This window comes from Gorilla gorilla, chromosome 6 (assembly GCF_029281585.2).
Source record: "Gorilla gorilla gorilla isolate KB3781 chromosome 6, NHGRI_mGorGor1-v2.1_pri, whole genome shotgun sequence".
NCBI classification, from domain to species: Eukaryota; Metazoa; Chordata; class Mammalia; order Primates; family Hominidae; genus Gorilla; species Gorilla gorilla.
This window is the reverse complement of record NC_073230.2, coordinates 110,566,981-110,589,585: the sequence shown is the minus strand read 5'-3', so window position 1 is coordinate 110,589,585 and position 22,605 is coordinate 110,566,981. Positions and strand designations below refer to the sequence as shown.

General features: G+C 37.9%; 1 protein-coding gene across 13 annotated transcripts in view; it reads right to left on the bottom strand.

Annotated features, from left to right (window-relative positions):
• MAGI2 (membrane associated guanylate kinase, WW and PDZ domain containing 2) overlaps positions 1-22,605 on the bottom strand; it is a 1,444,461-nt gene that overhangs the window by 162,180 nt on the left and 1,259,676 nt on the right. For 7 of the 13 annotated variants that reach the window (XM_055347909.2, XM_031012777.3, XM_055347904.2 and 4 more), the window contains 3 exons: positions 19,326-19,515; positions 10,049-10,090; positions 2,423-2,514 (listed from right to left, as the gene is read on the bottom strand). In XM_055347909.2, the coding sequence (XP_055203884.1) occupies positions 2,423-2,514; positions 10,049-10,090; positions 19,326-19,515 (324 nt within the window). The remainder of the gene's footprint in view (positions 1-2,422; positions 2,515-10,048; positions 10,091-19,325; positions 19,516-22,605) is intronic. The other 6 variants (XM_063708679.1, XM_031012778.3, XM_055347907.2 and 3 more) reach the window with 3 other exon arrangements.

The following is a 22,605-nucleotide window of genomic DNA, read 5'->3' as shown; positions in this document are numbered from 1 at the left end:
AGATAAGTTGGCAACCAGTGCACGGCGAACCTACTACATGGTGGGGCCCCCAGATTCAGAGCTAGTGTTTAAAGTTGGGGTGGTCTGTGGAGACTCTTCCCTTAGACTCTGACATTTGGCAAACTTATTTCAGCTGATGCCAGGAGTCTTGGGCAGAGGTGGCAGTCTGAAGACTGTGACCTTAACCTCGAGTTTGGCTCACTCTGGATAATGACACATTTTTCAATTATGGAGTACTCATGTTGGAAAAAAAGGGTAAGACAAAGTCCTTGCTTAGGAGAAATTTAAAATCCTGCTGATTAAACAAAATCGGCAGACACATGAACAATCCTGAAGGAAGCCAAGCTGTATAAATATCCTGCGGAGGTCAGGAGGTTCTGTAGCATAAATCAGTGCGTTAAATGCTTACAGATATGAAGGGACTTGAGAATGTTTTCAGTTCTCTCTATTATAAAACAAGGTAAGTTATAGAGGGCAGGGAGGCTGGAGGGCTGACTCGGTCACCTAGGATCCCTGGTAATCTCAGAATCGGAGATGGGGGAGAGTAAACAAAGCTGTGAATGGGAGTAAAACACAGCCAAGAGTTCCTTTTCCTTGTGACATGAGATTCTTAATTTAGTCTCTGAATAAATTTAAGTCTGAAGTTACTTGAGCCCTGTATTTTACCTCAGCATTTTCCCTCCTTTCAAAGCACCAAGAAAAATCTGGCCAATCCTCCCTGGCAAAAGCACCTTCACGTCTTCTTTGGCAGCTGGGAAGTTAGTGACGTTCTGGTTGACTGTTGCCAAATTTCATCCCCAGGAATTCGGAAATAAGTCTTTTTTCCTGGAGAGCCCTCATCCTTGGAGTATAAGCTCAGCTTCCTGGGGTTTTCTGTAGAAAGGGACCTCATCAATCATCTAGTTCAACTCCTCCCGCAGGGCAGAGGAAGCGCCTCGGGGTTCCTGCCAGGTTCCCATTGCTTGCTTGAATACCTCTTGCGGGAAGGAGCCCACTCTTCTCCCAGGCAATCTACTTTACTCTGAGACAGTTTTAACTGTTTCAGATTCCTCTCATTTATTAGATTAACTTTTTCTCCTGAAGATTTCTGCCCAGGTTTTATGTTTATTTTAAATTTTATTTTCTGGGGCCAGGCATGGTGGCACATGCCTGTAGTCCCAGCTACTCAGGAGACTGAGGCGGGAGGATTGATTGAGTCCAGGAAGTTGAGACTGCAGTGAGCTGTGATCGCACTACTGCACTCCAGCCTGGGTGACACGGCAAGACTCTGTCTCAAGAAAACCACATATATATAATATTTGTAGTACATATAGTATATTTAAAAACCATATATATACTCACACACACACACACACACACACACACACACACACACACACATAGTATATTTCCTGGGAGAATCTAGTAACAAGAGAAACAAAATTGATAATGATAAACATTTATTCAGCACTTAATGTGATCCAGACATAATGCCAAGACCTTTATATATATATATATATAATCTCCTTTAATCCTCAAAGCTACTCTACAATAGAGCACTACTGTTATCCCCATCTTGTAGATGAGAAAGCTGAGGCTTAAGATTTAACTCCCTTACATGAGCTAGGATGGAGTTCAGGTGCCAGAGCCGGATGGGATGTAGATAGCTGACTGCACTGCTCAGGCCCTTCACTTATTCAAAACTTTCGTGGACCTAACTTAGTCACATTGGGTGCCATTTAAGACACATCTTTTACAATGAGTGTTTTATAGCTTATATTTTAACATATGCTCATAAATCTAGCCTTGCTGTGTTTTCTGTGTATTAGTGACTGCTAGTATTTTATGTTTCACTGTGAATACACACACACACACACACACAGACACACACACACATACACACACACAAAGTGTTCTACAAAGCCCTTCTAGATTTCCCAATATATATTAGGCCAACTGAAGTTGACTTTATGAACACCTTCTGGTAATCCCTTAATTCAAATCTGGCTGAGATTCTGCAGTGCTGAGCTTGATTTTATTTCTGTTTATCCCTGTGTTTTATCTCCTTTGCTGTTTTGGTTAAAAACATACATAATTCTGCTGTTCCCAGGTGGGTGTTACCTCTACTCATAAACTGTTACCCAAAGATACCAGGGGTTCAGTGCAATTAGATAACGAAAATACTCAAGAGGAATTCAATTGATTCTAAAAAAGAGCAATGTCCCTATTGAATGTGATTTCTAATGAGATATTTGTCGTGGAGATAACTGCATGTCGTGAGATCTTTTTAAAGAAAACAGCAAGGAAAAAAAAATCCAAGCTTAAACTTCTTTATGAGAGTCCTAAAACATTTCCTTTTAGATATCACACTAAACACTATTTTCCCTGGTGTTTACTCATACAATACAGCCCCAGGCATGGAAATAAAGAAGATTCAACTTACAGGCTGTCCAGGCTCATCTCCCCCGAGGATTCTGAAGCCAAATCCAGACTCCATCCTCCGAAGATGAACATCCAATTCCTTATAATCTGGACCTGGCATAAAGGAGATCCCATTGAGTAATGAATCCTGCCTCTTTCCCAGCCCCTGAGGAACTGAACATACCAATGATAAATTAATTTTGTGGATGTGATTAATGAGAGTGCTGTTAGGGTCAATGGAAACCATAGAGGATACAAAAAATATGGCAGCAAAAAAGTAGGTATTCCAAATTTAGGTTGTCCCTGGAATAATAGTGACCAGCCAAGGGCACTACTGGGGTATTACCAGAAGCAGAAAGAGTACATGAATTTTCTGAGTAAAAAAATTGATGCCTTTATAATTCTTGATTTTCCTGAGAGCATTCAGATTGCCCTCAAGAAGCTAGACTGTCACTTTGAGGATGTTTACTCTGATTAGAACAATTATTGCGCAAGTAAGAGAGAACAGATGGCAAAACCCTGGAACTGTCCAGTAAAGCACTGCCTGGTAATTTATTAATATCTGTTTATGACATGATGCATCCAGTTTAGCAGTGTGTGTGTGTGTGTGTGTGTGTGTGTGTGTGTGTATGTGTGTAGGGTATAAACGTATGCCCAATAGAAGTTGTCTCTCTTAAAACTGCAAAAATCAGAAGATATAGAATTTAAACTTTCTTGTATTGAGGTTCAAGAAGCATTTATTTTCTGACAAACTCCTTTAGGGTTTTTATAACTTACAGATAGAAATTCATCTGGGTCTAAGGTGGACTTTTATCACCGAAACATTTTAGAATGTGCAAGCCATAGATTGACTTTTGACTTCATGAGAGTACTCAAAATAAATAGAAGATACTTTTCTGAAGTCAGCTGAAAGAACACAGTTGTATTTCAAAATAAGATGAAAAACTCTCCTGAATGTCATTTTTTCAGCCTTAGAAGAAACTAAAACTATTAAATATAAAAAGTTTTGACTTTTTAAGTAGAATCTGATTTATGCTTAGCCTGTCCCCTTGCCCCTTGGCACCTTCCTCAGGGGGAAATACTGCAGTTGTGACCAAGCTGCGCATATTTTCATGTCCACTGCTGGGGTGCCAGCAGATGATCAGCAATTTAAAGAACTATTTATTATGCTGTCTCTTGCTTAAGAAATGTTTAGTGATTTCTGGACCTGAATGGTTTAAAGGAGGTATTAGAACTGATAGAAGCAGGTATTAAGTAAAATTCCCCTTGCTTAAACAGGATAGTTGTAGAAATTAAGACGAGATTTCAGAGAATTCTCATGGGACAAAAATCTATGTCTGAGCCACATGATTATACAGTAGCACTCGTTGTAGAGAGAGGCTCATTGAATGCTGGCCAGGCAAATATTTTCCAGGCTCTGCAGTAGGTGGGACTGCTGGAGTGATACAGTGTACAAAGCACAATTATACAGGCTTGCCTTGGTGCCCAACAACCTGGGCTATTCCCAGGGATATGTGAAAGGCATCATTCACTTCTGAGACGTGGGCAAATGCCGATTATTTGTCTGGTGCTCTTTTAAATAAAGATGAATCAGGCACTTAAGTACATATGTTAATATGCATTGTACAAGATTCAATGAGCATTCATACCCTTTTATGACCAAATGCACACATGACCAAGACCTTTTCCATTCAATGAAAAATACGAAACTCTGCAAGAAGAATAACCAGTTAGACCTCCACATCCTTTAGAAATTATATAATCAGTCATATTTTAAAGATGGGAGAACTTAAAAAATTCCATTCCTATTAAATAGAGGTGGTGGCAGAGGAAAGATGAAAATTTTGCCTTACATTCTATGAGACACAACCGGCTTTTGAACTCAGTTTCTTCTGAAGTCTGTATATCATATATGAAATCACATATTGGGGTGTGTGCTAAGCCTTTGGGAGTCTGGAGGCAGATGGAGTAGAGCTCTACAAAATCATAGCAGGTATCTGTACTCCTCCCAAGGGAAGGAGAAAGACAAGGGGAGATCGGAGATGACAGATAGTGCTCAATCACTGTTCAAACTTCTACAAGTTGAGGATAATACAACTGCTCATGGCAATCTCTTCTGTAAGTCACTTTAAGCTTGGAGGAACTCTAGACCACATACACATTAAAAATACAAATAGAAGGTGCTGTATTTGTGACACTTAAAATGATAGAGCCAGCATATGTTTAACTAGAACTTTTCATCTCCTGTATTCTTCTCACTTTTGCATCACCACTGAATATGCTAAGTGGGAAATTGTTCTTCCAGTGACTTCAGCACCCATCCATATTGCACAAGGAGCTTTATAAGACCTTTATTGTGTGATCCATCTTATTTGCTACGTAAAACTTTTCCCCTAAAGAAATGCCGAAATTATGACCATCTCAGGAATGGAACTTTCAGAGGTGTCAAGGCACAAGAAGTTTGTCTTTTGTCAGAGAATCTGTGATTCCTGGAGGAATTAAGGGGCTTTTCTTTAATGAATAACTTATGACTTCTTTTTAGGAGAAAAATCTAGATTTTAGCAAGTAAATTTTATTGAACTCTGAAGAACAGAGACACGAATAAGGCATTTATTCTCCTCTTCCTGCTCTTTATGCACATTTTGGTGACAATACCGATCCCGTTGCTCTGACCCACCCTGATTTCAAACATAGGGTGGTATGTGCCAGCCATTTATTTCATCTTCACTCTTCCATTCTTCCCAGCAGGGGTGGCCAGCTTCATGGTTCATGAGCAGGTAAAGAGAGGCAAAGAGAGACCCCTTAGAGAAGAATGCTGGTAGACGTGATTTATTTTTTATTTCTTTGTTAATTTTGAACACAGATTCAGAGGCTGCAGGGTCTGGACATTTTACAGAAATAGTCAACTGGAAAAGAAGTTCATATGATAGATTGTGCCTTGAGGCAGCAGTTTTTTTTTTTTTTTTTTTTTTTTTTTAGGGAAAATAAGAACATTTTAGGAAGATAATTTTTCTTTGGTTTCTTTTTTTCCTTGGAGTCTGGCTTTACAAAATAACTAAAATTATATGTACAAAGCTGGGAGACATCATTCTTTTTCCTTCCTGCTTTGTTAGCTCTCTTGGCAGATTGTGATGTTTCTGAGTTTCCCCTAGTTGCCCTTCTGGCCCGACGACATGTTTCAATTACTGTATCATGTTTTATCTCTTTCCTTATTAATGCAAGAACTTAAAGTGAAGAAATCCGAGGGCCATCTCTTTACCTCACTGCAACAGAGTTAACAATCACTATTCCCTTGTCTTGTTTCAAGAAACTATGCACCAGGGAGGTTGTTAGATGAGGGTGTCTGGTAGACACCTACATGGACCTGAGTTGCTTTGCATGTTGTTTAACTGTGCCCCATCCTTTCACTCTTCTGTTCCCTTCTTTATTTTTTCTGTGCTCTTTTTAAAAAAAATCTTCTTTTTCCTCAGCACTTTTTGCAGAACTGTCAGAGACACTCTCAGGTGTCGCTTAATGCAGCTCAAGAGGAGGCAGTGGTTGTAAAGAAATGGACTAAGAGGAGACAAAGCATTCTTTGGATATTAGTGTTCAATGGCCAGCTGTGGCTAGTGTTGCTTCTTAGAAGTTGGGTCCTTGGATCCTCAGGCATTATGGAACAAAGCATCTCATGATCCTCTTCCTAGATGGAATTTTACATGACCACTGTGGCAAGTTACTGAAATGAAGTTTAGAAGTCTTAATTTATTCTGGGCTCACACCAATATTGCAAAAACGAACTTTAAAAAGTGGCAAATGGTGAGCACATCCAGGTATCAGGACAACCTCTCTCATAATAAAGAAAAGCAGATTTCAAAAGTTGATTCCTACTTCACATGAAGACTCTAGGGGCTTCACATGCTGTATGTTTCCTTAGTCTTGCTTTTGAAAGAAGCAGCTCTGTGCACAGTTAGGGAAAAGGCTGGGTAACTGAACACAACTGATTAATTTTATGAATGGATTCAATCTTCAAAAATGCAAAGAACAACATTTTTATGAATTAATTTGGCACATGGGATGCTGCTGTAAACATGTCAATTAAAATTTGGTACTTGAATCCCCTTTCATGTTTTAATTAAAACATAAGTACCATGGCTTATCATCACAGTTTGGCACAGAGGATACATTTATTCAATTTTTCCTGCTGGAAAGAGCATCACTTTTTGGGCTTTTCCTTGTAAAGAGATCTAGGAAAGTTAGCATGAGGAAGATATCAGGAATCAAAAAAGGTTATTAAACATGGTCTTGACTTCTGGATTTCTACGCACTCCAGATATAGAAAGAGTTAAACAGGAATTATATACTTTCTGTTGCTCAAATCTAACATTACCTAGTAAGTAGCTAATACTCCATCCTTTAAAATATCCCTTCTGGTTAGTTGTTTTCTTTATCCCTGTGGGTATGTGAATGTGACCAAGCACGTGTTAGCCATAGTAGAAGCCATCTCCCAGTTTCTATTTGGTTCTCTCCTCAGCCTTCACATAAGCTCAGATTTTTCCATCCTAAATACGACTTTGCTCCTTCCTTCCATCTCTTTCTAGGAAAAGTAGTCTCTAGGGGAGCCTTCACTCTATCTCTGATTCATTCCTGCCAGTCTGGTTTATGCTCTCTCTTAGCACTACTGCACTCTTTAAGGTCACTATGCATGCTAGTGACCAAATTAAATGGCCTCTTTTTCTTTCCTCATACTGATTGATTTCAGTGCCTTGATATCGTTGATGCACTGTTTATGACTTCAGATTTCTTTTGATCCTAAACAAGGAAAGATCTCCTTTGGAAGTCGTTTCTGTGATACCCCATTTCCTGGCTCTCTTATTTTTGGGTGGAGTTGCCCATTCAAAGTTCCTGGCCATAGATTCCATTGTTTCTCACTAATATTCTCCTTAGGTGATGGCATAATTATCATTGGCCATCTATAGTGTTCCATTATGCACAGTCTGTAGGAGTTGCTAAATAAACATTACCTGAATTTAGTTGCCTTAAGGCACTCTCCAGTCTCCTAGTCCCAATGAACCACAGCATTATTCCACTATGGAGTTATCACTTAGTTTCATAAATATGTATTATTTAGAACTTCCTACTATCAATTTTGCCTCTGTACCTAAGGATCTTATGCAGGTAAAGTTAATAATATACCTTATAATTATGATAAATTTATCTGAGTCAGAATCATAACACATAATTTGATGAGACATTTTATAAATGTGACAAAAAACATGGGGCATCTACTTATTTTATCTTATTTTTGTATTTTTGTATTTTTTTTTTTTTTGAGATGGAGTCTCGCTCTGTCACCAGACTGGAGTGCAGTGGTGTGATCTTGGCTCACTGCAACCTCCACTTCCCAGGTTCAAGCGATTCTCCTGCCTCAGCCTCCCGAGTAGCTGGGACTACAGGCAAGCACCACCACGCCCAGCTAATTTTTGTGTTTTTAGTAGAGACGGGGTTTCACCATGTTGGCCAGGATGGTCTCGATCTCTTGAACTCGTGATCTGCCAGACTCGGCCTCCCAAAGTGCTGGGATTGCAGGCATGCACCACCGCAATCGGCCATTTTTGTATTTTTTATTAGAGATGAGGTCTTGCTTTGCTGCCCAAGCTAGAGTGAAGTGGTGTGATCACAGCTCACTACCACCTCAGATTCCTGGGTTCAAGCCATTTTCCCGTCTCGTCTCGGTCTCCCAAGTAGCTGGGACTACAGGCATGCGCCACAACGCCCAGCTGTTTAAATTTTTTGTAGAGATGGAGGTCTTGCCATCTTGTCTAGGTTGGTTTTGAACTCCTGGGCTCAAGCTATTTTCCCACCTTGGCTTCCCAAATGCTGGGATTATAGGCATGAGCCACAGCGCCAAGCAAGATATATTTATTTTAAATGCAGTCATGATTTTCCAGAATATTCTGATAACTTGTGTGGACATTCAATCAACTATTTGGATTGGTTCTTTTCTTCAAAATCTGAATTGCACAGTAACGTAATATACCCCAACTATATTATAACTTTTGTCTTCTAAGTAATGTATTTTTTAAAAAGGTAAACTATTACTTTGCATATATGTCAAAGTAATCTAAACTACTGGGCCACTCTCCTTCTCTTGTTTTTAAATGAAGTGCATTCAGAATCTGAGATTTTTAAGACATGTGCTTTTTGTGACCAGTAAGCTGAGATTTAAAATTCCAAATTAAATCTTGATTTCATTTTGCAACTGTAATTACTAGGTCCCATTTTCTCTCTGAGCATAAGATAATGTTTTAAAAAAATTGCAAAGATTTAGCAGTCAGTATAGAGGAATAATCATGCTTTAAAGTTTTTAGACCAAGCTAAACAAATACTTTAGACATTATTTTAGGAGAAAACACTAAATAATATCTTCCATATTTTCTACATATCCCCCCAAAAATGACATGGAAACTTACAGAATGAAATGATCTCAGGCACATATATTCTCCAAGGGGTGTTAGAACATGCTGAGATGGATAATGAGCTGTCATCATGGAAACACTCTGGAGATGTGTGCTGTGAGCCCACAGCCCTGAAATAGTGCTACTATTATAAAACACTATTTTCCGCAATTGTTTGAGTATTCTGGCTTTCAATCTGGTGGTCTGATTAGCTGTTTAAAGCATTTTCATCACGAATTCTAAGAGCAAAAAAAATTAAATCTTCTTTTTCCTCCAACATTTGTACAATAATGTTAAATATTTTAGCCTAAACCAAAATTAGTGTTTTCGAAATGGTTAAGTAAAAAAAAAAATTTGCTTTTAAATAAATTAATTGGTTATCACTGAAAGCTCTTAAAATTAAAATATGATATTTTAGCCTAACTTAAAATCTTATTGAAATATAGTATTTTATAATTGGCATGGTTTAAAAAAATTAAGTTGATATAGATATTTACTTGATTTGAAAAGAATTTCATTCTATGTTAGCAACATTTCTAATCCGTTCTTTGGAAATGTCTAAATCGCAAATCTCTTGAGACCTTCTAGCTTCTTATTTGTATCTAGTCTAGTGTTATTCAATGCAAATAAAATGTAAGCCACATAAGTAATTTAACATTTTCTAGTAGCCACATTTTAGAAAACAAAACAGATGAAATAAATTTTCATAATATATTTTGTTTAACTTAGTATATGCAAAATATTATTTCAACATAAATCAATATAAAATAATTAATGAAATCTTTCTTTTTTGTTTGGGTACTGTCTTTGAAATCCAGTGTGGATTTTGCACATATATTACAGCATATCTAAATTTAGAACAGCCACATGTCAAGTGCTCAATAGCCACATGTAGCTAGTGGCTACTGTATTACATAGCACGGACCTAGTCAGTCTGATGGCTCTCTTTGGCAGCTGCTTTTAATCCAGCCTTTTACTAGAGTATTTTATGAAAGAAATTCATGAATATGACTGTTTTCCTTTGTCTTTTGTTGGCAGGCATTTAGGCTAACCATGATGAGACTTGCTGTCTACCTTGAATACATGTTTTATGTAGGTGACTAAAGTAGCACAGTGATTATATACTAGGAAACTGATACTATCAGAAGAATGATTTGTTACACAAAATGGAAGACGTTTTGTTCACAGAACTGTGAGTACTGAACAATACTTGCCAGAGGAATCCATTCGAAAACTGGTCCTGGGTGGCACTTGTTCTGGATGGGAAAATGGGGAATTAAAGTTGAAATTCATTTATGGCATTTTAAAATTCATCTTTACTTTCTTTTTGTTGCTATCATAACTCCCCCAACCACAATCTCATACTTATGTTTAATACTTTTTTTTTCCTCTAAGATCCAAGTTAGTGGACAAATTTACCCTGCTTTACGTATGAGCATGTATGTAAACATGTTTCTTTTACATGCATCCAAAATAGAAAAATCTGAATTTCTTTTTAGATCAGGGTGGAATAAGATTACCATTTCTAAATATTAAGTTTTGATTTTCATTGTAAGAATACTTATTTGAAAGTAAAGTCAATCTAGAACCTGAAAGGTATACAGAAAATATAGGTCCTTTAAAATTAGGTTATAATTTTGTGTCATAAAACGTTGAAATGAAAAGTGGAAAATCCAATCAATGATTGTATTGATTTATGTACACTAGTCCAAATATTTTGATATTTCCAATTATCTGGGTAGTTGAAATTATGTATAAGTAGTTGAGTTAAATTGGTTTATTTTAGCAATAGAGATCCTTTATAAGAATTATGATATAATCTATGCTACTTCTAATAACATAAAAATTCAAAAAAGTGAGTGTAAAACACCTTTAAAATGTAGGCATAGCCCACATTTAGAATTCTAGAACCTAGAACAACCTGGTTGCATACTGGGTTCTGGAAGTATTGGGAGACATGTCGCTCTCATACATGAACATTTTTCAGGGGTAGGCAAGGCTCCAGTTGATTGACATGCTTCCTCCTACTCTACATGGTGGAGATGTGCAACTCCTTACTGCATGTTTGAGAAATGCAGACTTTCACCATGTCTTTATCTGGAACTGCTAAATGTGAAGAAGAACATAATGAAATTGTCCCTTGATTTTCATTCTGCCTTCTAAATCCCTGGTCTTAATATCATAGAGGCATTAATAGAGTGACAGAGATGCAAGGCACCTTTCATTCCACAGATGGTTAAGACCCAAAATGCTAAGTGACTTGCATAAGGTATTCTATACTATCTCACAGGAAACTCTTCAAGATCCTTTTTCGAAAACATACTTATTATATCTAAGTTTTAAACTTAATTGGAATGCATTATCCAATAAAACACTTTCTTATTTCATTTTAGTATTATTATGAATAAATAATACACTCTTTTCTGACCATGCTATACATTTTTTCCTAACATCTCCAGAAATTCTTCCTATTCCTTCATGGTTCTGTCAGTAGAGAATTTCCTAAACCACACAACTGGGTTTAATAAGAGATGGGCAGAAGACACATGTATGCAAACCTCTGGTCAAGAAATACTTAAGAAGCTAAAGATCTACGTTAAGATATGCTGAGTTACTTCTATCTGAGAGAATGGCAGGATATTTTTGCCCCTGTGATGAATTTCATGTTAAGTTTACCATATTGTTTTGCTTTAGAATCATGTAAGGAATTACAGATAAAAATTAACTAAACATTACTAAACCTCTCTAAAACATAAATTCACATTGTAGGTAGAAGAACTGTAAAATGTTCTTGCAAGAACCACTCCTCCCACACGTTTAGGCTTCAATATGTAAATTATTTGTTGCTTGGAAGAAATTTCATACCATTATTATTATTTTGGTCTATAAAATTATATATTTATGATATATAATCATCAATCATATGTGATTATTCCTTAAGAGCATTTACAGAGGAGGCAACTTACAGTTTTGAAAGGCAGAGAATAAGAATATAGTACAATAGAACTCCCCCATTCTGAATGTTTTAAGATGACATAATTTTGTAAGATAGTCGTACCATATAAGGCTCATATAATACCAAAAAAATGAGTATTTTATCCTTAAATTTTAAAAATTAAAATAAGACCAAAGTCTGGTTGCTTTTTCATTGAGCTTTGTTTCAAATAAAGAGCCAGTCGGCTCATGGAGAGTGTAACAATCATTCCTGTCAGGTAAGCTGTGTTTTCCCAGTAAAGGCAAATTAGCTTTCTGGCAGAATTGTTATTTTTTAAGAACTTTCATGTTTGGTGTGGCTGCTTAGGATTATGACTTGAGAAATGTCCTTTTGTCTGTATCAGGGATGGAAGACTGCTACCTTCGAAACGCTTCCATTAGGTATAAAACTGACATTTTATGTTATACTCTGACGAGGACCTACTTGCCATCTAGCACTTAAACTCTATAGCCCTGACGGTCTCATATTAATTCATGAATATACATTGGGTTACATTGTCAACTTGTGCAACCAACAAAATGCTTTGATATATTAAATAACTTTCAATCAAGAGCTGATTTTTAGAGTTTACTTTTTACTCCTCCCCCTGCCTTTATCCCTTAATTCCAGGATCTTTTAGTTTTAAATTACTGAATGAAATAAATTTATCAGCTCTAGGATTGGATCTAATTTCTAAAATACATGGGAAAAATATGTGTCCTACCACAACTTTTATTTTGCCATCTCTATATTACTTAGCTCACACCATGGTAATTTCCTGTTTCAAAAGGAACCTGTTGGAAATATAAACGTTACCACAGTTTCTTAGAAAGCTATCTGAGGATACCTTTTTAAAATTAGATTTCCAAATTAATTAAAATCTACATATTAAAATGGCAGACACAACTTAACTGGATTTACTGATCTTCATATCAATATATTATAACGGCAAAGTAATGCACAATGTGATATATTAGAAAATCCAGCTGAAAGGCAAATTTTTTTCACAGATCAAATCACAACATACATTATACTAAGGATAACAATAATGCTTTTCCCATGAGAAAAGGTTGCAGAAAATTAATCTCTCAGTACAATTGAGGACATTTAAAATGATAACATTATTACATCTTTTTCTATCCTTTTATTTTTCTAATGCTAGAGTCACTGGTAAAAGTGTTTTAACATTTATTTATCATCTTATTTTAATATTTCACTAAAGTAAGATTGTGTTCCAGAGAACATACGTGGGGGGTACTTTAATGCCATTGGACACCAGCAGTGTTCAAGCAAATCAGGCTGGGGCTTGATCTAGCACAGTGTTCACATGTGAGGGTGTTTCCTGGGAAGGCACGATGGCCTTTCATGATCACCTAATAGCTGCCTGTAGCTATGGCATCCATGAATTTATTTAAACCTTTGTGAAACTTTTTGATATTTCCAGCTTGGCTCAATTGGGTATTTAATTACGTGGGAAAAGGAGACTTGGAGTCAGGAAGGCTTGAGCTGAAAGATTTCCACAGGCTTCAGAGCTCTGGTTTTGAGCACCCTAGATAGATACTACCATATATGATGCGGCTTCCCCCATCACTATTCATTTAGAGATTCAAGCGGTGTTCTGTGGTGAATAATACTATTACAGTACCCCATCCTTTCAAGTGGCTCTGGTGTTAGGATGGGAGACAGTGCAAACTACAACTCTTGCTCACTAATAACAAGGAAAGAGCAGCAGAAAACCTGATAGTTTAGAAATACAACCACCCGTTTGTGATCAGCCATGAATTACACGTGTATCACAATACTGAACAACGAAAGAATTCAATAATCAATGAACAACAAAAGAGCAGGATAACAGCCATAGATGTGAAAAACATAACTGTCCATTTTTGATCTGCCACAAATGATAATTTCATTTCATATATAGTACTAAAAAACAGTTTGCTTCTCCATTATACTCTTGAACTGGCGTGTGATCACTTTTGATTGCTACCTTTGCTATGATACTCATCGCTTATTATTCTAATTCTGGAAAGGAAAATTGATTGTGTGAGCTCTTTTGAGACATTTCAGAGAAATTTCTGTTCTAAAGAGGTTATACCATAAGGCACATTACACCATACGGATCCTTGAAATTTTTATGATTCTACATTTGAGTGATGTCTTACCGCAAAGGAGTGTGGACATGGTGTACCACATAAATTGTTTACTTATAATAACCAAAGTTCAATGTGAAGAGAAAAAAGTTTGAACAACTTCAGTCATAATTCAACTTGGGTTTAAACCAAGGGACAGAACCCTGAGGGAAGAGTTTCAGGAAATAAGAATTTTTCTTTTCCATTCCTGGTTGTATCTGCTTATTGCTCCAGCTTTCAAGGCTGCAGTGTGGAACAGGCCCAAGAAATGTCCCCATGAGCTGAATGATAAGACAAGCCTTTAGAATAAGACTGGCTTAAAGAAAAGTGAAGCAACAGGACAAGGCCCTCTATCCTGTATCAACACACCCATCAGAATGATCAAGACTGAATTTCATAAGATTCCAAAGTGAGCAACATTCATTTTCTTTGGGAAGCACTTTATACTGCCTTGCCTATCACAGTTCCTCTTTTTAGTACCAGTATCTAGCTGTAGTTATCTAACCATAATCTTTCCCAGAAGAAGAAGATAGATGAGATTAACTAACTTTCAGTTTGATGATTATTGTGATGTTGAACCTGACTTATTTTCTGTATTAAGAAAGAAGACTCCATGGCATAGTACTTAAATGTGCAAAACCTTACTACCTATTTTTTTCTACTTCATTTGCCATGCACTAGATTTGTACATATGTCTAACTTTCTGGGTTTGGAAGGAGTTTACTGGGAGTTTGGCTACTAACACAAGTCACTAATAAGCCTTTACCTCAAATTAGGGATAAAATATGTATAGGCAAACATTCTATCAGCCAAATAAATTAGCTTGAAAAAATTATTTATCTGAGTAGGTGTTACACTTTTTATTCATGATGTGTACATTTAGATATATGCTTTTCTTGAACAGTAATGATGATTATTCCTTGAATAGAGTATATAAAAAAGGAAAATTTTATAATTTATCATTCAAATGATGACAGTCTAGGGTGGTGAAAAGTGAACTATTGATAATCATGCCAGGACAGCACAGACAAGGATTGTCCAGGAAACTTCCATGTGTAGTTACCCTAGATAGTCTTATAAGTAACTAGGCCAGTAATAGAAGGTTTCCTATCAAATCAGAAATAAGTGGTGGACGCAAGGATGCAGTCACACATAGAGAAAGAAGGGCAGGAGGAGATGAGGGGGAGAAAACACTAAGGGCCCTTAGAAGTACTTTTCTCCAAGGTTAGAAATGGCATATGTAGTCCAGCATTAGGAATGTTAGCATACAAACAAGAACATTCAAGCCATTCCTATTGTGACTGTAAAACAAATTCAAGTCCTTCCTTTATGAGATTCTTGGGAAAAAGACAGAGAAAAGAGAAGTAAAAAATAGCACGGCTTGTCTCACTATGCAAAGGTATTTTCTTTTGTTTTCAATTTTCAAAATTGCAAGTAGTGGGGACATCAAGAAGTCTGTTATCAACAGAGACTATTATCACATACAGAATAGTCACGTTTGTCTAAAAGTCTTTGGTAGAGATGGAAGTTGGGGAGATTTTTGTTCTTTTCTGGGAATTGGTAGTAATGACTTAGGGTCAATGTTTAAATAATTAATATGAAGATCCAGAAGGCCCATTGATTAACACTTTTTTAGGGATTTTTGGGGCAGAGTTATACTTTTATATATGTAAGTTTAAGCTTATATGGAATTAAGTTAGTGGGGAAATAATTCTTTTTTTTTTTTTTTTTTTGCACAGAGTTCTCCAGCAAGGATTAATGAAATTTTGATAATGTAAAGGTACTTAACACATAATATTGTCTTGATTGAATATCAATTTTCACATGGAAGTTGAGAAACTCTCAGTATTTAGTTATTTTTACTGCACAATTTCACACATTAAAATATTGATATTATTTGCTGTGTTGTGTAATGGAGCCTTGTTCAGAAATCGTTTTTCTATGTGTTGTGTGTTTGTTTGTGTTGTCAACTTCATTGTAAGCTTCTAATGAGCAGAGGTTATTTTTCATAACTTCTCTTGTGGAGTGCCTTGCAGAGTTCTAGACACATAGCGAGTGTTTCATATATTCTTGTTGATTGATGTGGAGCCTGGAGTTGCCACCTCTGGGCACTGAGCCTGATGCTCTGAAATCAGAGGCACTGCCAGCCTGCTGGGTGGGAGAATCTTCCTGTCTGTCCTGCTCCATTCCCAGCTCATCTTGAGATCTCATGAAGACAGGAGGTGTTTCCTATCTCTTCATGTACCTGTCATGTTCTGTTTCACGTGGCCGTAGTATCCTATGATCATCTTCATTTGTTTAAAATCACAGCATTTTTTTTTCAGGAATACATCTTTATTAAGATGTCCTGTGCATGCACATTAAAATGTCAGCATAATCTAATTATGAGTCAAATGAGGCACGGCAGCATTTACATCATTTGATAAATTTCCATCATTTGTAGGGGATTGGTGACTTGAATCCAAATATTTCTTGACAGCCTTGATAGAACAAACGTTCTGTAGCTCTGTACAGCTCAGGCTTGTGGGTGGAGGGGCGTCTTTTTATTTGGCAACTGCAACCAGTTTTGAAAGTGAATGCAAAAATCTCTTTAGTTTTAGACCTGGTTGTAAGGAAGGACACCATGAGATCACTATAGGCTAGGGGAAATGTCAAAGGACTTAGTTTAAATAGCTCTGGTTAGGATTCTTTTCCACACTTTCCCTGGTTGCACTGATTTTTTTCCCCCCAGGAAAAGACACAAGAATAAGTAGAGCCAAACCTAAATGTTATGCATATGATTCAAAGGAATAAGAATAGGAATGGTTCATAATCACAAATTTTGAAATATTGATCTTTTGTTTGGGTATATACATTTTATGATCATTGCATTAAAAAAACCTATTTGAAGATGATGAGAAACAGACTGAGCTTTCCAATCATTAATTAAAATCTTTTTCTTTTAGTACTGCTTTAAACATTTACGTGAGAAAATAAAACTTGGAAATGGAAATGTACAGGAGGGCAAAAGGCTGTCTTTTTTTTTTTTTTAAGACACTCACATATCCACAAGCAGAGCGAACTGATCAGCTATTCAGAGAGACTAGAGAAAGTGGCGCCATGCTCTCCTGGTTTCCTTAATCTTCAGTGGTAGAGCTTTTCTTACCTTGACATAATTTCTATGTTTCATTTACACTCCATTTAGTGTTATGAAGAAATGTGATAGAAAAGAGAAGGATAGGAAAGGAAATGAGCTTGTCCTCTTTTGGCTTTCTGAGATTTTTGACCCTGAAAACATTACTGTGACCTTAGAAACATTAGAGAGAGCTGATGAAAGCAGGAAGCGGGTGTGATGAGGCAGCAGGAAGGGGGTGTGATGAGGCAGCAGCAGCAGTGGCATAGGGAGAGCACCGATGGGGGGCCCACGGTGGGGTGAGGTGGGGAGTCAGGATGTTTGCTGTCCCTGCGGCTGTAGAGGGAAAGGGCGATGAAGAGCTACCAGAGGAGAACTGAAAAAGAAAGCTCTGGAAGTTAAGGCGGACTGGTTTGCTTGGTTTGTTACAGGTGAGGAGGGGAAAGGCAATGAACAGAAACAGTATTGCAGGGGCTGGATAAAGAAATAATTCTTTTAGAGTTGAGAGAGCATCATGTACAAGAAACTGAGGGCACAATGGTATCAGACAACCATAAAGAGAAAACTGGAGATAAATACCAACATTGTTTTTGTCCTGAATCATAAAGCTTTGCATTGGCTAGGAAACTGCAAAAAAGATGGAAGTGAATGATGAAGGAAGAGGCAAAAAGCAGGAGGAAGCATCTCTTAATGCTCCCTAAATGCAACCACAAAATTAAGCCAAGGAGGTGAGGATGATATTTTAATCCTATGCACTTCCAACGTGCATCTTAGAACTGTTAACTTTATCTTACTCTCTATTCGTTTACATTCATTATTCTTATTTCCCCAGTTAAATGTGTGAGAGCAGGGCATATTACTCATCTTGGTATCTCCTCACAGTGCTGACAGCAAAATGGGCATTCCATCAATACTTGGTTATCAAAGCAGAAAAGGTATTAGAAACTGGGCTGAAATCTTTTCAATTTTTTTCAGTTTAATGAACATTAATACCCTGAATTCATACTCTACATTATGTACCTAAGAATGCCTACTTTGTTCTTACTCTGCTACAGCAAAGACATTCTAATGATACAACCTAAAAATATTTCATTTGTTCATCCAGAAGGAGAGGAATGAAATACAGTAGCTCTGATGTAGCCACTTTAAAAAAAAAAAGTATATGTGGGTTTCAGGTTGGGGGATGTTTCACTTTGATATTAATGATTTCTCAATGGCTTGCCGTCCTAACTATTTTTCAACCAAAATTAGTTCTACAAAGAGTTGTAGAGGATAGGGAAAAGGTATTATGTCTGCTTTCCCCTTTACCAGCTGGGTGCATAATTCTCAGCCCCTGAGCTCATCAAAAGAGTAAGCAGATTTGAGATCCTCTGAGATCACACACAATTTAAAACTTGCTATTCATGCTTCGGATGATAAAGTTGGAAACAAGACATTGGTGGAACACTGAAGCAAAGGAAATCAGCAGACCGTAATGGGAGTGCCAGGGACCAAACTCTTTTACGAGGCTGGGTTTCCTGATCATTTAATACACAGATTCTTCTGATACTGTGAGATTCCTGTCCTCTAACATGTAGAGATGACTTGCAAGATGGTAGAAAGAAGCACAACAATGGTGCGAGCAATATTAAAAGCCTTGTTTTCTAATGTTTATAAAGTACAACAATTTTAAAAGACCTTCAGATAGGGTGACAAGTGCATACACGATATTTTAAGACTGAACGTTCAAATGTGCCTGACTGCACTGAAGGAGAAGCAGAAAACTGGGGCAGAGATGATTGGCACCTAGATCAGTACTGCATTCGAAACCAATTGATTTCATGCTTGTGAGCTGGGAAGGCTTGGCTGACATTTTACTCAAGGTCCTAACTTTTTAAATGGCTATATTCAAGGCTCTAAGAAAGATCTATGCTTTAGGCTCAAGATCAGATTAAACAGATTAAAAAAAAAAGCCAAACACTTCTTTTCTGTATTTGGTAACCTAAACAAAAACCAGCAACCTCACCCCCCAACCCCCAAAAATATATTCCCGATTTTCTTCAGGAGATTAGGGGAAGAAAAGTAGGAGATAAAATATGAGGCAAAAGATATAATAAACCTACTTTTAGAGTCAACAGGCTTTCTAAGATAATTTTAGACCAGCTGGCTCTGCTCTTGAAACACTTTTGAAACTCAGAATATAAAACCATGCCAGATCATTCAGCCTCAATATATCTCCTGGCAGGGCCTCAGCTATTATTAATGTACCCTTGTTTCATGTGGCTTTCACTTACGCCTACTTTCATAAATGGCCCTAGATTTCTCGTAGAGCTCATATGGATCAGGCTTCCGTGGGTCAAAGGCCTCTGTTGAGTCAGGAAAGGAGCTCCTGTGAAGGGCAGGTGGGAAGGGCAGGTTCTGCGGTATGGCCGGAGCAGATAAACTCGTTTGAGGACTGCCTTGATTCTCCCATCGGTCCATTATCTGAAAAGTGACAGAGGACAGAGAAAATGACTGACAAATTGTTCCTGGCTATTTCTCTTGTCACCTTTAGGTTAACCTTTTTTGCCTTGTGGACTTTTCTTCCAGGGGATGGGTAAAACTTTGGCATAAATTCCTTGAAAGAAAAGATTTTATGTCTATGTAAGACAACATCATAAACTGTTATAAATACAAGTGGTGCCCGACTTTTGAATGCAAACTTATCTATAACTTACATAACCTTGTCAACAATTAGCCAGTAATCTTTGGCAAACCACTTAATTTCTCTGTTTTTTTCCCCCTATAAGATAAAGATAATGTGTCTCAAGATGATTCATGTGTAGGTGCTTAGAAATGTATGGTATTAGTTGTTCCTTTTCTAAGATGGTTTCAACATATTACATCACTTTCACTGGAGCAGAAGATACAGTCGTCTGCATATACTCATTTGACACCTATGCATATCGCAACAACCTCCTACGCTTGAGCATTCAGTCGCTTTCCTCTCAGTTTAGACGTAATTATGCAACCATCTAGGATTCAGGGATTGTTCAAAGTCTCCTAGGAAGCCTCATTTACTGTGGATCTGGTGGTTCCTCCCCCAGAATGCTGCTACTGATGTTGCTACTTCTATAATTTAAAGACCTGCAGAGTACTTCCCAGTTTATCATGTTCTTTCACATACGTGATCTTCTTGGATCCTCACCATAGCACCATAAGATAGAGAAGGCAGAGATGAATACCATTTTTTATCAAGGAGGAAGCCAGACTCCCTGAGACCACCTATTGGCACTGCCAACTTCACCTTCATTCATCAACTGATGCCTCATTCAAACTCAATTTTTCTTTCCTGCTTTGAATAGACCGGCAGCGTATGTAAGATTTAGACTAGTTTGCCCTCCTGCTGAAACTCTGCTCTGAGTATGCATGGTCCTCAGGACAAAGACCAAACTTCCTAGAGGGTCATGGCGGGCTCCTTTTGAGCCTGGGTCTGCTCACCTTCCTCATATTGGCTGATGGGCTGGTTTCTCATTGCCGAGGACCCACCCAGTTCTCTTCTGCTTCTGAACCTTTGCATACTTCATTTCTCTTTCTACATGTATTTTCCACTCTTCCTTCCCCTCTCTCATTTCACCTAGCTACTAGATTCAGAGGAGGTGTCTCCTTTCCTAGAGGGCTCTTGCTGACCGCCCTGTCCCTCCTACCCCTCACACCACTTCATCACATCCAACTGTGATTACCACGAGTCTACCCAGCCATGTCTCAAACAGATCAGACGCAAACAGGGCTGCGTCTTTCTACTTGTATTACCAGTGCATAGTTAGTACTCAGAAAAAGTACATTTAGTGAGTGAATAAAATATGGCCACTTAAAAAAAACAGTTTTGATATACACTACATTGAACTTGGCAGGATTGTAACTTTCTGTCCCCTATGGCACCGTCCTGCTTTAGTTTTCACACTAGCTATATTTTTGTCGGGGCTCTGATTCCACCTCTGGTCTGTCCATCATCAATATTTTCAAGCTGGAAGGGATGTGAGGTGCCATATACTCCAGTGTTTTTTAAACTGTGCACATGTGCTGTGTAACACCAGAGACACCAGGGGCCTGCCCTGCCCACCTGGGACTGGGACTGTGGCAGGGGTTCATGTTGAGCCAGCAAATTGGAAAAGAAATGGGTCACTGACCCTTCCTTCAATAAGACTGGCTTCATTTTAATTTGTTTTCTATGTGGGCTACTGCCCAAGATTTCATTTGAACAAAGTTTCTATAACTGTCAAGGATGGAAAACCCCTAGTCTAGTTCAATTTCCTCCTGTGAAACATAATCTCTAGAAGCATAGAGAGGGTAAGTGGCTTGTCTGAGGTCCAGCAGTTGCCAGTGGCAGATCCTGGGTCAGACCACCCTATAACTCTAACAGAAGTAATTGTTTATATAATATCACACTGGGGGGAATAACTGTTCAATATGGTTTGAGTTTTAGTGAATTTTAGTGAATTTTCTGCTCAGAAGGCCTTGTGCTCCCATTTGTAAAAATCTTTAACTATGTACTTCATAATTCATTTGATCGCAAAATTCATACAGAAAGCTATTGTGGGTTTCCTTGGTCATCCATTCTGGGTGAACTTGCCATGATGTGGAAGGCCACGTTTGTGGGTAAAGGCATATCCTTGGTAATTTTTCACTTTAGCTGACTTTAGGCAGCATGTGGATGCATTCTAGCTGTGACTTTATCCCTTCTGTTTTCAAATATAAGATACTAAATACTAAAAAGTAAATAAATTAGAAATATGGTCTGGGGAGCTGTAGTACTCTCCCACTTGTCATCACAGGGCTTCAGCAAATGTCTATTTCTTTCTCCCATATTCCATTGAGGGTTACTTCATACCCAAATGTGTCTTGCTGGTATATGTATTGTTCATGTAGTCATTGGACATGCTTCACATGAAATATTGGTATTTCTAAAAAACAATCTTAAAACTACAGAACAAGTAATGCTTTGGGCACTGTTTGGGAAGGCTGCCATGGCAGATTGACAAATTCTACAATTTCTGTAGCACAGAGATTGGGGAATTAGTCAAGAGTCCAGTTCATGCTTAGTAAAGCATTCACAACTTCCTGTTGTGACATTCATTAACTCTTGAGTCACTCTGTCAGGGTTTCCTAAAAGGCTGTAAAGCAGAAAATCACTGCAACCAAGAAAAAGCAGACATACTATTCTGTTCCCCACCACCTCCTGCCCTGCTCCCTCCTAAACGGAGTTACCTGGTGGCTCCTACCCAGAAGACCACGGGGCAAACCACCTGCCCTGGGGTCAGAGGTCATCCCCTTACCTGGGGCTGGTGTGCTGGCCTGACTGCACCTTCTGAGGGGTGGATTCCATTGACTCTTCCCTCCTTCCTTAGACACTTTGGTCTCTGGACTTTTGCTTTCTACCTGGGATACTCACTGTGTGCTCCTTTCTACCTTCATGAACCCCCTGGATTCTGATCCTGTCTCCTTACTGAGGTCGATGGGCCTCACTTGCTCTAGCTAGCATCTTCTTGGCCTTTCCCTGTTTAGAGTTTTTGTTACCTGCCAGGTGTTTATTTC